We start from the raw sequence: 16433 nt of genomic DNA on the forward strand, positions 1-16433 counted from the left end.
TAAAGGATCTTAAGGCTTAGAAAACGGAGAGGAATACAATTGACACATTTTAGTTAATAGACTTATGAGTGCCATACCTAGATGCACACATCTGAAAGGAGGAAACTACAGTGCACACTGCACATGCTGTAAGCACGTGTACTTGCTGTTTCCCATCAGTCTGAAATTCTGGGGCTCTTGATATGGCCGTGCCCACTTAATGTGACACATTCACTCAGCCCTTCACTCACCCAGGGTTTCCTCTGCCTCCCTAAAATATGATGGCCAAATGTTAATTCCCTAAAAACATTTACTATAATATATTTCTCTTCCCTTCCCTTGGGTTTTCTTCTGTCACCTAATGCACTGCTTCAGAGTAACTAGGAAAATGTTTCCACAAGACCATCTTTCCCATGATAAATTTTCAAAAACTGTATTTTAGTAGCTTTTCTCATTATAGAAAAGAAACACTGCAGCTGGAGAGATGGCGTAGGGGCAGTTAAGAACACTGGCTGCTCTTCCTGAAAATCCAGATTCAGTTCCCACAAGGCAACTAAAAACCACCTGTAATTCCAGTCTGGGGTGAGCTAGCACCCTCTCCAGGCCTCCTACAGCACTGCATGTACATAGTGTACAGACATACATTTGGGCAAAACATACACATAGAAGACAAATTTAAAATCTCTTAAAGAAAGAAAACTATCTAGGCACAATATACATTATTGATTATTCGTATCACCTTACACTGAACTTGTTAATTATAAAATAAGAAATAGTAAGTCAACACGTTCTTTTTTATCAGCATTTACCACGTTAAGTATGCTTCATTTCAAATTTTATCAAGCCACGGAATCATGGATGTGAACAGGATGGGTTATATACTTCCGATGGCAATACACTGGGTGTAGAATTGTTACCGAGCCTAACACCAAAACATGAACATAGAAGAGTCCCACACTTGGTGATATAACATGTAGCCCAGGCTAACCTTGGGCACTAACTAACAAATCTAGTCTGAGATTTGTCTTCAATCTGGAGGCAGACTTTTTTTCTTAAACGATTAATGTATTATATACTAATCAAACAATATACCATCAAAATTACATGGACTTCCTGTAACTGTTTAATTATATATTTCTAAACAATAGAATTTTCTAAATAAATAAACAATCAGCCTCTTCAAAAAGGATATAACTCTCCCTTTGACTGGTCAAGGTACTTGATACTCTCCAAGACGCGAATGCTCTGCTTAACATCATTGTGGCACGGGTTCTAAACTAAACACTCATTATGAAAGGGCTGTCTACCTCAGCGATACATTGAGTGGTTAAGAGCATGTTTAGGAGCTGGGCAGTGTGGGGCACACAGGCAATTCCTGTACTTGGGAGCCAGAAGCAGGAAGATCAAAAGCCCAAGGCTAACCTGGGCTACATGTAAGACCTTGTCCAAAAATCAAACAAACGAAAAGTTTAGGGCTGGAGATTTAGCTCTGAAGCAGAACACTTGCTGAACATGTTAAGAGGTCACATGAATGATCTCAAGGACCATAAATAAAATAAACATAGAAAACCCACCTAACTGTGATTGTGCTGAAGATTAAATTATAATGCATTTAAGTAGAGAGTAAATGTCTAGTTCAGAGTTCAAAGTTAGCTAGTACACTACAAAGCAAGAATCTTGTATAAGTTTTCAGAAATCCTGGGGGGGGGAATAAATATTAAGACTTAAGGGACTGTGTACTCAATACTAATGGTTATAATTGTCTTTCAAGTCTCATACAGGCATTACTTGATCTACTGTATGAAGAGGTCAACAAACCACTGCCCCAAAGCCTGTTCATGTAAATAAGGTTTTATTGAAACACAGTTCTATAGTTCCCATGGCCTTTTCTGGACTGCAATGACAGTACTGGGTAGTTGGAAGAAAGAGGTGAGTGATTACTGAAAAACCCACATGGCCTACAAAGCCAGAAAACATTATTTGTTCTCATACAGAAAAAAGTTTGTCAACTTCTGGTCTAAGTTTACTTAACAAACAGAATGTCTTTCTGTTTTGACAACTGATGACAGCCTTTCCACCTGCCTTGGTGGATAGAAACAATTATTTGAGTTAGACTGTCAATAGTACTAATCCTTGACCTATTATTTAGTTGTCTATCGGAAAAAAAAAATTAAAACAAAAATAAAAACAAAACACCAGTATTCTGGGGACCTATAAGACGGCTCAGTGGGTAAGCTATCTGTGGCCAAGCTTGTCCATCTGTGTTTGAGCCCCAGAACCTACAGGATAGAAGAGAGAACCAGCTCCCTCAAGTGTCTTCAGACACCCCTATACACACCATGTTAATTACAGATCCATAGGCACATACACATCTCCTACAGACAATACACAAAAGGCATCTATACCAATGAGACTCAATCACTGTGTAACTCGCACGCTATTCTAGTTAGATAACATTAAAAACCAATACTTTTTGACTAACCTATTTTATAATATAAAATACCTATTTTATAATATACCATTTAAAGTAAACTTCTTAAGATCTTTTACTGATAAGTAAAGCAAAACAAACAAACAAAAAACCAGCAAAGGAAAAAGAATGTCAAACCCTGTAAGATGTAAGAGGGATATAAAAAGCCAAGACATTTAAGACAAATGTCCTTAAGGGAGACTTTAAAGCAGTTTCTCAACCTGTGTATTGTGACCCCTTTGAGGGTTGAACAACAAATGTGTGTGTGTTTCAAATGTGTGAAAGAAAGAGAGATCCTTCATGGTAATACAGAAATAAATAAAAATTCAAAAATAAATAAATAAATAAGTAAATATACAAATACACACACACCAAAAAAAGCCAAAACGAATTTAAAACGAGTCCAGTCTGATAGAACATAGAATTTCGTAGTCAAATTATTCAGTATACTCTGTCACTGAAAAGTAGAAACCAAAAAGGTACTAAATGCTTGTTCAGCTTTTCTGTAGACGGGTTATCCAATAAACAAACAAGCAAATATCAAAGACGTAGTCATTTGCTTTTGTCTCTATGACAACACTGGGGAGGTTCCCAATAGGCTACTTACTTTCACAAGCACACATGTGCCCACAAGGTTGAAAGAGAACAGCTGCTTTCTTGTCAGAGCACACCACACATTCTTCAATCTACAGCGAGAAAAGGCAGAGTTAACACCTGTAGAGAAATCATGTCACCCCAGCAGCCATGCCAGTGTGTCCTTCCCCACACAGAAGCCCCGTTCTCTGGCGTGCTCTCCTGCCTGCTCATTTTCACATCACTAGGTACTGAGTTTAACGAGCTATTTCTGCATTCCTCTCCTACTTGACACCAAGAGCTGTGTAGAAAGATTCCATATCATCTGATGTCAGGGACAAGGAGCTAAATGTTAGTTTCCTTTTTTTTTCAAAAACTTTAAGAAAATTTTAATATACAAGTACTAAAACAAATGACTGTGAGAAGGCTAACAACAACAAAATCCACCCAGAGGAGCCAAGCTGTTAAGTTCAAGAGAGGGTGCTTGTGTTGCCTCCGTCATGAAAGCCCCCTTTCAGGATGTGGCCAATTCCCACGCTTTCTAGAGCCAGAACAATGAAGTCACTAAGTCTGTAAGTCTTCTACAACCAATTTAGGATGTTGATTTGACTACATCTACAATGTGTACGTTTTGTATACTGTGTTCCCTGCCTGTGGCTCCTTTTCCCTCTAGCTCATACCACTGCCTTAGACTCACATTTGTTTTCCAAACAGACTGCCTTTCCTCAACAGAGCCACACTTAACTACCTTGTATTTATTAGTGTTATTATCCAGAAATGGTCACCTCTCACTATAATGCCATCCAACCACTGAACACTGTTCTCGCTTGCTTTCATGAATGTGTGCTCTCCCAGCCTATGGCTCGATATTGTACATGGAGTTTGCATACCTGGCACACTAGTTTAGTATAGTAAACTGCTTACTCTCTGATATTCTTAAACCCAAAAACCACCAACAATACTAATAAATTACCTAATATTATTTGTAAGCATTTAAAATAATAGAGCAAACTGATCTAGTAATCACTTATCTATCCTTTCTCCTGTTTAAAAGAATTCTTTCTAAGTACAAATATTCCCCTCTGGATTATTTTCTTGGGTTACACTTCCATGCATGGAACAACTGAATCAAAGCATTTTGTGACTCTGAGCCAACGATGTCCTCCCAGCATGTACCAATGTTCCTTAACAAAGTAACCATTTACCACTTTGATAGTAAGCATTTTTAAAAAACAACCTTTTATTTCCTAATTCAACAAAAAGTTTGTATTAATTTGTAATGTATCTATACTTTTCTAATTACTGAAGAATCCAAATGATTCCTCTAAACACACCCCTTTCCGCTAAAAATAGGATTTTTCTTCAATGAAACTGTTGATTTCTCTTTAGCCACTTGGGGTCACTATTTACTTATGGTCAAAAACCCAGCAAATCTGTTGATTGGTTAGACATGTGTCTGTTTTTTTAAAATTTTCCACAGGTTTGAAAACTTCAAAGAACATAATACAAAGTACAATTCAATGTACCTAAGTTTAAAAGACTCTGAAAGCAAAACAGGTGAATAACTTTTAAGTACTATACTTTAGATATAAAAAGGAAACGTAAACTAAAAAGACTGAGACTTAAGAACCATGAATGGTTTTTAAATTCTGGTAATAATGAACGCGACAAGGAACATCAGACTAGAAATCAATTCAGGAACTCTGAACTAATCTCTTTACATGTACCAATTACGTACTATGATATTTAACTTATTTGTAAGAGCACATTAAAATACCTATCACAGAGGGGAGCATTAGGGCTCACAAAACTCCACAATACAAAACAACAGCACAATACTGGCCAGTTTGTTACCTTTGTCCTGGACTGAACCTGTTCTTTACAAATGAGGCATTTCTTGACACGAGGGGAACACAAAGAACACGTTGCAATGTGTCCACATGGACCAAAAAGAGTATCTCTCTTCATGTCTGAGCACACCATACACTCCTCTAAGGTTTCAGAATCGTTGCTAATCATAGACGGACTCCGAGAACCCACTTGGCCACTAATAAAACAGAAATTTCAAATCAAGCACTTCCAAATATTCTAAACAGATATGTTAATGTTTAACATCTGGAGTGTCATTAGCACACATAAAAGCAGATATTAAAAATCAAATGTTAACTTTATGTAAACCCTTTTTTCTATTTTTTAAATTTATAATTGCTTACTTTCACATCTCTGTTGCTCAAAAGCATAGACCAAAAAGGGTACCTTTTCCTATTTACAAACCTCTGAACCTTCACATTCTTCTAGTGCCAGTAAATCTTCAAATTAAGACTCAATGAAAAAGGGTGAACTTATAAAATAAAAACAACAAAACAAAACAAAACAAACAAACAAAAGTGAAAACACTAGCAAAAGCTAATTTAGTGAGCTGGGTATAGTGGTACATGCTTTTAATCCCAGCTTTCAAGAGGCAGACGCAGGTGGGTCTCTGTGAATTCAAGACCAGCCTGGTCTACACAGCGAGTTTAATGGTAGACAGAGCAACATAGTAAGTCTATGTCTCAAAATAAACAAACAAAAACTAATGTAAGTGAAATTTCATTTAGAATACATTCTATCTACACAGACATAGCAGAAACCGCCAGAGGAATGAAACAAATATCCCGAGTAGCACTATATTAATGCATTAATTAAAAAAAAAAAAAAAAACACCGCCAGGGGCTGAAGAGATGGCTCAGCGGTTAAGAGACTACTCTTCCAGAGGTCCTCAGTTCAATTCCCAGCAACCACATCCTGGCTCACAACCATCTGTAATAGGACCATGACCTCTTTTGTGTGTTTGAAGACGGCTACAGTATGCTCATATACATAAAATAAACAAACACCACCAGAGTTCACAAAGGGTGAAAAACTATAAAGTAAGACACTTCAGCTGCTGTTCTGACACTCCACTGAGTGTGCTGTTCAGGAGGCTAAAACTATACTACAGAAAGGTAGACTATTGCTCATATGTAGAAGCAAGCAGGAAATACATGCATGTATAGTTAATACAGCTATCAAAATTTAATACAGGTTTCAGAAACGTATGAATGCACATAAAGGTCCTCTCGTAAGGCCGCACTGCTCCACGTTATTACTGCAATAACGAGAGCATCTTGTATCTGTTTATAGATATATCCTGTAATCCTATATCAGAATGTTAAGTTCCTTAAAGACATACTTTACTAAATATTTTAAATATAATTTAAACATATACATTAAAATACTTCAAGTTGGGATTGCAAGCTAGCTCATGCTCCCACTTAAATTATTTACATTAAAAGAGAGATAGAGACATCTCAGTGGTTAAGAGAATGTACTGTTCTTTCAGATGACTCAAGTTCAGTGTGCAGCACCTCAATGGATGGTTTAGAATCTCCCACACCTCCTGCTCTAGTAGGATCTAAAACCTCTTGCCTGGACAGATGGACACAAAATTAAAAATAATTAAAATGAATCTTTAAAATATAACCTCAATATATTCTCTCTCTTACATACACACAGTCCTCTGTCTTTTCATTATCAATATATTCTCTCTCTTACACACTTACACACACATACACATGGCTCCTGTTTTTTCATTTTTAATATATTCTCTCTTTTACACACTTCTGTTCATGAAACCAAAGTAATGTAATTTTACCATTACATATACTTTTTTGTTGTTGTTCTTATTTGTTTTTTTTTCAGACAAGGTTTCTCTGTGTAGTCCTGTATGCCCTAAAATTTACTCTGTAGATCTCACTGGGCTCTATCTCAGAGAACCAAGTGCCTCTGCCTCCAGCTTGCTGGTATTAGGAGTGTGTGCCACCACTGCCCAGTGATTACAAATATATTTTAAATGAGGTGAGAAAAGGCTGGAGAGATGGCTTAGCAGTTAAGAGCACTAGCTGCTCTTCCAGAGGTCCTGAGTTCAGTTCCAAGCAACCACATGGTGGCTCACAACCATCTGTAATGGGATCTGATGCCCTCTTCTGGTGTCTCCGAAGACAGTAACAGTGTACTCACATATATAAAACATAAAAAAAAAAAAAAAAAGAGTGACATGATCTAAAAGAAAAAAAGAAATGAGAAAATACAAACCTAAAAGGACAGCTATCAATATAGTCACTGATAAGAGGTCAAAAGAGATGTGTACTTTTTGTACACCTACTCAGTTAAAACAAAAAAAGTATACCAGAAGTTTTAATTAAAATTACTGACATTTCACACAGGAATGTGTGAAATGATCACCTTTAAGGAAAATGCCCAATCAACCCAGCAGCTCCCTTTGTTCATTCTTGTAATCCTTTATTGCTAATAACTGTCTTCAAGGTTTTGGTGCAAAGTGCTGGAAGTATTACAAATTTTCCACTCTGTTGATAGAGAGTAAACTACCTTTTGCAAGAAAATACTGTAATGTTAGTCAGGTTTTTTTGTTTTGCTTTTTACTATTAAGGCTTTTCCTTACAAATCCCAGAACATGCAGAATTCCTAGAAGAACAAGTTTAGAGAAGTTTCTTAAGCTTACCCAAACAGTAGTCCACATAATGTGGGGACCGTAACATGAAATGAGACACTATATAGAGGAAAGGTTTCCAAGGAGCGAAGTGACAACACAAAGGTCTAAGAACTGCAAAGATCAAGATCCTACAAGTCCCAGGTCCTCCTTATAAAGATCAAGATCCTGCAAGTCCCAGGTCCTCCTTATAAAGATCAAGATCCTGCAAGTCCCAGGTCCTCCTTATAAAGATCAAGATACCTGCAAGTCCCAGGTCCTCCCTTATAAAGCTGGACAGCATCTCATGGGTAGAAGAATACTACATTACATGAGAAAAACTACAAACCTGACTTTTTCCTTATGACATTTTGCTAGAGCTTTGCAGAGACTTGGGTCAGGACAGAGATCCAGTGGTGACTGACCCTTCTTATTTCGAATGCTGAGGTCGGCACCATTGGCTGCCAAGAAACACGCAATAGATGCTGCACTCTTCTTCTCGGCCCCCTGGGTACCAAGTCCCATTATTAACTGAAATCAAATGAAAAAGAGTTATGATTTTCCCTTACAGAAATCTGCCATCAATCATTGCTACCAATATGTGTGTGTGTTGGATATGTAAGAGTTTCAGTCCTAATACAGACTCATCTCTCCCCAGTCCCCATTTTTCTTGATTTTCCCACATTAGTGAACGGACTCTCCAGTGTACAAGTGGACCAAAAGTGGCTAAACTCAAGTGGATGCGTGGATGCCTGCCTCCTACATGACTGATTCAGAAACTACACAGAACCAAAGTCAGGTCAATTAAGGCTAAGGAACTCAAGTACAGTGTCTGGTTAACAAGAAATAGCACTTCTGTTCCTACTCAGTTTAGCTCTGGGACTGCTACCAACTAACTTCTCAATGCTTCTGAATCAAGGCAAAACTTAAAAGAATCAAAAGAAACAGGATCTGATTACATCATCTAAGATATGGATCGAAATACATCTGAAATTATTAAAAATAACTATTAAGACTCACTGAGGACCCATAGATGCCAGGTACTATTTTAAGTACTTTTATGGTCTTATACAATAACCCATGGAGAGAAGTATGCTCCTCTCAACTTTAAAATAAGGGAAAAGAAAAAAAGAGGCACAAAGAAGTTAAAGATATACACTCAGAATCTTACAAGACAACAACTCACAAACATTTGGGTCTCAGATAAGTTTATACTCTTTAAAATGATAAAAATTAATTTGAAAGCAAAAAGGCTTAAAATAGTCAATCATTTAAAATTTAAAATAAAATTGGAGAACTCCATTGTCTGATTTCAATATAAACAACTGTTGAATCACAAAGCTCTAAGACACTTGAGTGGGTATCCCGTAGCTAAGAAGGAACATGGACGAAAACAACAAGATGTAGTATATAAAAGAAAACCTCCAGATAAATAGCTTACTGATCCTGGATAAAGGCAGCAGGCACTCAAGCAGAAAAAGACGCTACTCAACAAAAGGTATAGGGACAGTTGACCCTGATAAATGAACTGCAACCTATAACATAAGCTATATAAAAGTTCACTATTAAATGCTCACTATTAAAGTGAGCTATTAAATGCAATAGCTCAGCTTCATAAGCTTCTATAGCAAGAAGTCTGAATGACCTTCATTTTGCCAAAGATTTCTTAGGACACATAAAGCATACATAATAAAAGAAAAAACTAATTACATTTTTTTCAACATTAAGACATTCTGTTCTTCTAAGAACGCTGTCAAAAATTGGGCATAGTGGCTTATACCATGATCCCATCCATTCAAAGGTCAAGGCAGGCAGAACAAGAAAGAATTTGAGGATAACTGGGGTAGATTAAGGCCTCATTACAAAACACCACTGGCAAAATGGAAAGAAACATGAATGTACAGCACAACTCACTTCTTGTCATCCCAGGGCACTATTGACAAGGAGGACATCAACAGACTGATTTTTGACTTGTAGGCTCATCTGAATTTAGAGAAGCATCTTTGGGGATACACTAGATCAAATGGAACGCCATCTCTTATAGCTTTCTAAGAATGAAAAGTTTTTTGAGAATGCAAAAAGGACCAAATATCCATTCTGAACCTTCTCTCCTCAGGAAGACAGAAGGTACAGACACATCACATCAGCCATTATACACACAACTGGTATACCTGCACTTCTGACTCTTCTCTACACTTGGAGGATACAGTGCATTTCCAGTATCTGAAAACTATAGGTATGTAACTATACAGGGACTCTTTTGTTGTTTTGTTTATTTGAGATAGGGTCTCACTCTAGCCTAGGCTGGCCTAGAACAATGGTCACAAATCCTGCCTTAGCCTAAGTGATAGATTACGGTCATGGGTTAGCATGTCTGGCTTTACGTATATATATATTAATTCTTGAAAAGCATCACTGACTATCCCCGCAAAAGCACTTCACACTAACTCACACTTGTTCCTGTGCAACAGCACTGCACCACTAACTCACACTTGTACACAGTGCAACAGCACTTCACACTAACTCACACTTGTACACAGTGCAACAGCACTGCACCACTAACTCACACTTGTACACAGTGCAACAGCACTGCACCACTAACTCACACTTGTACACAGTGCAACAGCACTGCACCACTCATCATTACCTTTCACCATCACCCCACAGACAAGAGACGGCAGTGACAGCATCAGCAGCAACTCAAGCCACAGACCAGAAAAGTACGCATCACATCCTTGATATGACCTTGTTCACATTATATAAACAATTCTTGAAATAATTAGAAGAAAACAAAAGACAAGAAAACAAAAGACCTGGCAAGTGGGAAGACTGCTTGCCTAGTATGCATGAGGCCTAGGACTCAATCCCTAACACCTCAAAAATTAAAACCACAAGAAAACAAAAAATATTAGAATTCTAATGAAAAAGATTTGAGCAGATAGCTCTTCAAATACATGTGGGATTGATCAGATGAAAAGCAGGTCAAAATGAATAGGCATTAGGGAAACCATAATAGATACTCACCCCATTTGTACTCCTAAGGTTATAAAGAACCAAACAACTTTGATAAGATGCAGAACAAATGTACTTCATAGTGACCAGTAGTAGCATTAAAGTTTCATAAACCCAAGTCCATCTCCAATGAAATGTTTTGTCCAATGCAAATAAGATGCAGAGTAAATATAAAACGTGCTTGCACTAGTAGTGAGAGGACATTATCTTTACTCACTGTGTTTTTTGAAGGTTCCCAGGCAGCATCTACCTTGCCCACATCTTGCATGTCTTGCAGCTGACGTAGTTGAGACAAAGTATGATGTCTCAAAGCTTCATGCAGAGGAGTATCTCCATCCTTATCCTGAATGTCTAGCTTAGCACCTGCACGGACCAAAAGCTGAGAAAGAGAAAGATGCCTCACTTGGATAATATCCATACCTATAAGAAACTGTAGCCTATCAGCAGTGGGCATTCTGGACCAATTTGAAATTTTAAAAAAACAATAAATGTAAACGCTGTTTGCTAAAACCTAATCACTTGGCAAAATGAATTACTGATTATTTCATCATGTGCCTTGCACAGTAAACTGTAAGTTCACTTTAGATTGTCCTTATGGTGTTTCAACAATCTACCAAATCCTTTCTACAAGTATCAAAGAGCTCTAAACAATAGCATCTACAGAAACTAATCTCTGTACAGTCTTGGCAAATCATATTTTTTGTCTTGTTTTGTCTCTTTTTATGTTCTAAAAAGTTATATAAAATATAATTCTATGACTTATTTTTCAAACTTGTTAACTTTTGCTGTCGACTTGTCTGGATTTGGAGATACCTAGGAAACACACCTCTGGGTGGGTATGTCTTTAACTAAGTTTCTAGAGGTTTAACAGAGGAAGACAGACTCACACTGAATGTGTGTGGCCCTGTGTGATGGTCTGGCGTACCAGGGACAGGAATACACTGTAACCAACTGCCATGGCTTCTCCACCCTAACAGACTGCGTCCTCTCACACTGTGAGACAAACCAACCCTTCCCTTAAGTGGCTTCTGCCAGCTATTTTGTCACAGCAAAGAGAAAAGCTACTAAAAAAGGACCAGTTCCAGTTCTGCTGTTCTGAGGCTGAGTACAGAATAAACTTTGCTGTCACATTTCCTGGTGACACTGTGGCAGAGAGTCACTGCTCCATAAAAATATTTAAAGCAATACTTTTTTTCAGATATTTTGTTTGAAATCACCAAATTAGTAAATTAAAAACATACAGGTCAAATTTTCAATTTGCAGCAAAAGATCCCAGGCAAAGCTTTTATTTTACTATCAACTATGCATATTAAGAGGGATGTAATTATTCAAATTGTTGCTTTAAATTTTCTCACTAACATTAGGAGAAGTCTGAAGACAATATGCTGGAGTGAAGACTTTGTAACTAGGTATTAACGCCTTATCCCACAGACACAAATGAAAGTCTCTAAACCACAGGATGGTTAAAAGCTATTATAAGTTCATATTAACATGAATAAATACTTTACCCTAACAATCTGGGTGTGCTGCCGTTCAACAGCAAGGTGTAGAGCCGTTTGCTGGTTCACATTCTGGATATCCAGGTTTGCATTTCCCTAACAATTAACAGATTTTAGAGAGTTACATCTGAACAACAGAGAAGAACATGCAAACTGTTAGCTATTTACAAGGAATACATAGCTCTGTTTCTTCCTTGGAAGCTGTCCTGACACAGTTCTCATACAGATAGTAAAAACTTGACAGACAGACAGACAGACAGACAGACAGACAGACAGCAAACCTACAGGTAGAACAGTTAATGTAAACCTGAGTATTTCCTTTACAGTGACTACCTCAAACCAGCTCAGGGACAAAGTGCAGTATGGAGCTGAACAGTATTCTCTTTTATTATCCCATGAGAGCAATTCTTATAAGCTGTAAGCACCTCTAAAAAGCAACTGTGTCTCCATATAGGATTCAGAGTACTTTCTTCTCTTGCATAAGCAAGCTCTTCTACACTCAGTGAAAAGAAGTGAGGAGGTGATCTGAATATTGCAAAGCTAGTAAAGGTAGACCAGGAAGTCCTATGCATGCTCAGAAGAGGAACAAACAGATGGACTCCAAAAGTAGCTGTTACTACACACAAGGGAAGGAATCTATGGACAAAAAACTGATTTTAGAATCAAGGCACTTTGTCTTAAGCTCTGCCACTTACAAGCCATGTAAACTCTTATAAGTATTTCACTATTTAGCCCTTTTCTTCAGTTCTAAAATAGTGTGACCTATTTCATAGGGCTTATGTAAAGATCAAGAAATACAGCACAAAAAAATCCCTTAACATAATGCCTGACATAACAAAGCAAAATTAAAACCTGAGTCAACGCTTCAAAAGAAACATCATACACTGCTAGGCTAGCCCCATCTAATCACAACTGTGATGGCCACCTGTGCCCATGCATGGACTGCTGGCCAGAGCTGAAACTCCAGTAAGTTATGCCATACTCTGGAAGACAGACATTTCTGGTTTGCTTTTATCATGTTTAATTATGTTTCTTTCACTGGTCATGAGGTACCTGATTCTCAGATCATCTGTTAGCATCTATTTAAATGTGAACAGTAGGGAGATTACAAGCAAGTATTAGAGGGAAGCTGGCAAAATGCAGCCAAGCCTAATGTCCTGAGTTTGATCTCCAAGTGTCCCATGATGGAAGAACGAAATCATTTCTTGAAGACTGTTCTTTTGACCTCTATAACACTATATGGTGCAAACACAAATGAGAGGAGGTAGGTGGAGAGCCAGTGTTAGCCAGAAAGACTGGTGCATACCTGCAGTCCCCGTACTCAGGAGGCTGAGGCAGGATACTGAGTTTTAGGTAAAACTGGGCGACATATCAAGACTGTTTGTTTCATTCACGCAAACAGACAAAAACAACCAGTAAGTAACAACAGAGCATACACTGAGTTAATTTTTCATCATCATAAGGGTTTTACTACAACCTGTACCTGAAGTTGAATATCCACTTTGTAAAATAAAGAATTAGAAAGTTCTATGTCTGTTAAAGCATGACTGCCTCTCCTACCTGATGCACCAAGAGCTCAGCCACTTCCACATGATTATTCAGGGCAGCCAGGTGCAAGGCAGTGTAGCCATCATCTTTCTTCTCATCCACAATCCATGGTCTTGGTAATTTTGAGAGTAAAACACGCATTGCACTGAAAGGCAAACTCACATTGTCTTTATATTTGCAAAAAATGATCTTTGTTTTCTTTAGAAAAATATTCAAAAGAAACCCTGTAATCAAATGAAGATAGCCTTTAAAAATAAAACAAAAAACAAAATAAGGAAATCATCCTTCTACACACAGGCAGAAATTACTATCATAATTCTCCAATGTTTTGCTTTGTGCTATTTTGAGAGACAAACTATCAACATTTACAGAATGCAGCCAGCACAGAACCTAAATGCTACAGAGGAAAGCTGTGGTTGAGAGGGAGACCTCCCAGGAGGAAGGAGAGAAAGCCTGAGGAAACCTGCATGTTCACCTTTAGTAGTTTCTACCATAAAGAAATAACAAATAACAGCAGGTAATAAGGGCAAGACAGTAAGAAAACTGGTAAGATATACTCAGTAGCTTATTAAGAATAGGAGAATTAAAATCTGATTTATGTTTGAAGCTAAAAGTCTGTTGCAGCGAGTGGTAATCATAATTCAATATTTACACTTCTAAAATCAATATTTTCAAAAAGCCAAAAGTCAAAAACACCCTAAGAACATAAAAAACTTAAAGTCTCAGAGACCCAGAGAACCAAATTAATGAAATTACACGAAAGACATCATTACTAGCTCAATAAGCAAGTCAATTTCTTTTACTAAGCCAACAGACTGTTAACTGCAGTCTCTAAGATTTGGTATTTTTTTCCCAATAGCGACATATTCTTCCATTTATCAACTAGTTCTTCTTCAATAGGTTAAGGACACGGATGTTTTAGATATAAGATCTTACTACCAGTTAAGCAGGCATTTGTAAATAGTGCCAAAAAAGCATTAAGTTCCAGAACAACTAATAGTGGTGGCTAGCCTAATTCCTGGCACATGGCAGTGCTCAGACATTTGCTGAATGACGAACAAATGAGTTCCAAGAAGCAGAGGGGACAAGCAGCTGTCTACAATGGTATGCGGTGCTCAAATGGTTCCAGGCCAATCTCTAGGGCCTGCCATGCTATTCCTAATGTCTTTCTTCAGAAAGAGGGAACATTTTCTCAAATCCAGCAGGTAAACTACAGAAGTCTTGCATATTAGTATCACTTAATTTTAGAAAGATGTTAGAACAGCATTTTACTGAGAGGTAAATAAACATTTGCTTAGTTAATTTAAGAATCCCTTTAAGCCAGGCAGTGGTGGCACACGCCTAAATCCTGGCACTTGGGAGGCAGAGGCAGGTGAATTTCTGAGTTTGAGGCCAGCCTGGTCTACAGAGTGAGTTCCGGGACAGCCAGGGCTAAACAGAGAAACCATGTCTTGAAAAACAAACAAACAAACAAACAAACAAAGAATCCCTCTATAGTAAGTACAGCAGATTAGTGCAGAGTCCATGAAGAAACTTAGAAAAGTTAGCCCAAACAAAAAAGTTTTTGGAGCCATGTCATACATTATTATACAGTTGTATACAAAAAGAGATTCTTTGTACATAAAAACCAGAGCTCAAAGTTTTGGTGAGTGGAAAGGATGAAGAAACACAGGACATCATCAAATCTGAGCATCCAGGCAGGCTATTAGTAATACCAGATCTTTGGTGGATTGCTGAGCACAGGAGTAGGAACTCTCTGACTCATGTCAATGTTTTTCTGTGCATGGTGTTCATTGCTACTGAACAGCAAGGTCGGGTAATTTAGGACCTAAAATCTGACATGTATCATCTCTTAATGTGCATAAATTTTGAACATTTGGAAAAACTACAGTTTTCTAAAACTCGTCAGTATCCACAAAAGAATTCCTTTAAAATCCTCATCCCAAACAAGGTAACTGTGAAGACAAAAGACTGTCAAGACCAGACCCCTGCCTGTGTGAGGGGATGTAGTTCTACTTGACCCTTAGCTCAATGGCTACTTAAGAGAATATGTCTGAGTTAAGAGCAAGATATATTTGGTTTCTCCTGCCCAGTTTTTCAGGCTTTTGAGATTTAAATTTTATCTTTATGGATTTGATGGTGTTTTAATACTAACTCATTTTTTGTTAAAAATATATATCTATATTTAAATTTAACCTGAATGTACTATTAAAATTGAGAACTCTGAAGTATTTTTTGTTTCTATGACACATGCTATATAGCAGAGTTATGCCAAATTCATGACCATTTTAATCTGTGGATGGTTATACTTAAATGGTACTTAGAACACTGAAGAAAGAGATCACGTCAGACTTAGATTTAAGAGTTTAATCCACACTAAAAGGCAACTTTGGACTCATACATTTACATACAGCTCAAAGCACATCATTACCCACAGACATTCCTACCATAATCTCACTAAGCACTACGACAAAGTGACTGAAGTGGACACTGAACTAAGATTCTAAATATCCTTTCAAAGAATCCCTTGTACAAGTTTCTTACTGATCTTATCTCACGGTCACGATATAGATTCTATTCACCATTTCTATTCTCCATTCAAGTACTATTTATTTTTAAAAAATAGAAATAATTAGCCCTAACTATAACTGTACAAAATCCCTATAGGCCAACAGCTGTGTAATTCATTACTATACAAAACATTTTTAATCATCAAAAAAAAAGTCAGATTATAAGATGTTTTGGTAGCAGAGGGAGTTCTACATCCTGCAGATCTGCCTGAAGACTTCCTTGCTATTTTTGTGCTCCCCCTACCCCCCGCCCTTTTCCTCTGCAGTGCTTCTAA

General features: G+C 37.5%; 1 protein-coding gene across 2 annotated transcripts in view; it reads right to left on the reverse strand.

Moving 5' to 3' along the window:
• Mib1 (mindbomb E3 ubiquitin protein ligase 1) overlaps positions 1-16433 on the reverse strand; it is a 93144-nt gene that overhangs the window by 9374 nt on the left and 67337 nt on the right. For both annotated transcript variants that reach the window (XM_028759512.1, XM_028759513.1), the window contains exons 13-18: positions 13601-13733; positions 12050-12136; positions 10759-10920; positions 7879-8060; positions 4877-5069; positions 3057-3135 (exon numbers count right to left, since the gene is read on the reverse strand). In XM_028759512.1, the coding sequence (XP_028615345.1) occupies positions 3057-3135; positions 4877-5069; positions 7879-8060; positions 10759-10920; positions 12050-12136; positions 13601-13733 (836 nt within the window). The remainder of the gene's footprint in view (positions 1-3056; positions 3136-4876; positions 5070-7878; positions 8061-10758; positions 10921-12049; positions 12137-13600; positions 13734-16433) is intronic.

This window comes from Grammomys surdaster, unplaced genomic scaffold (genome assembly GCF_004785775.1).
Source record: "Grammomys surdaster isolate TR1022 unplaced genomic scaffold, NIH_TR_1.0 126298, whole genome shotgun sequence".
In the NCBI taxonomy this organism is placed as follows: Eukaryota; Metazoa; Chordata; class Mammalia; order Rodentia; family Muridae; genus Grammomys; species Grammomys surdaster.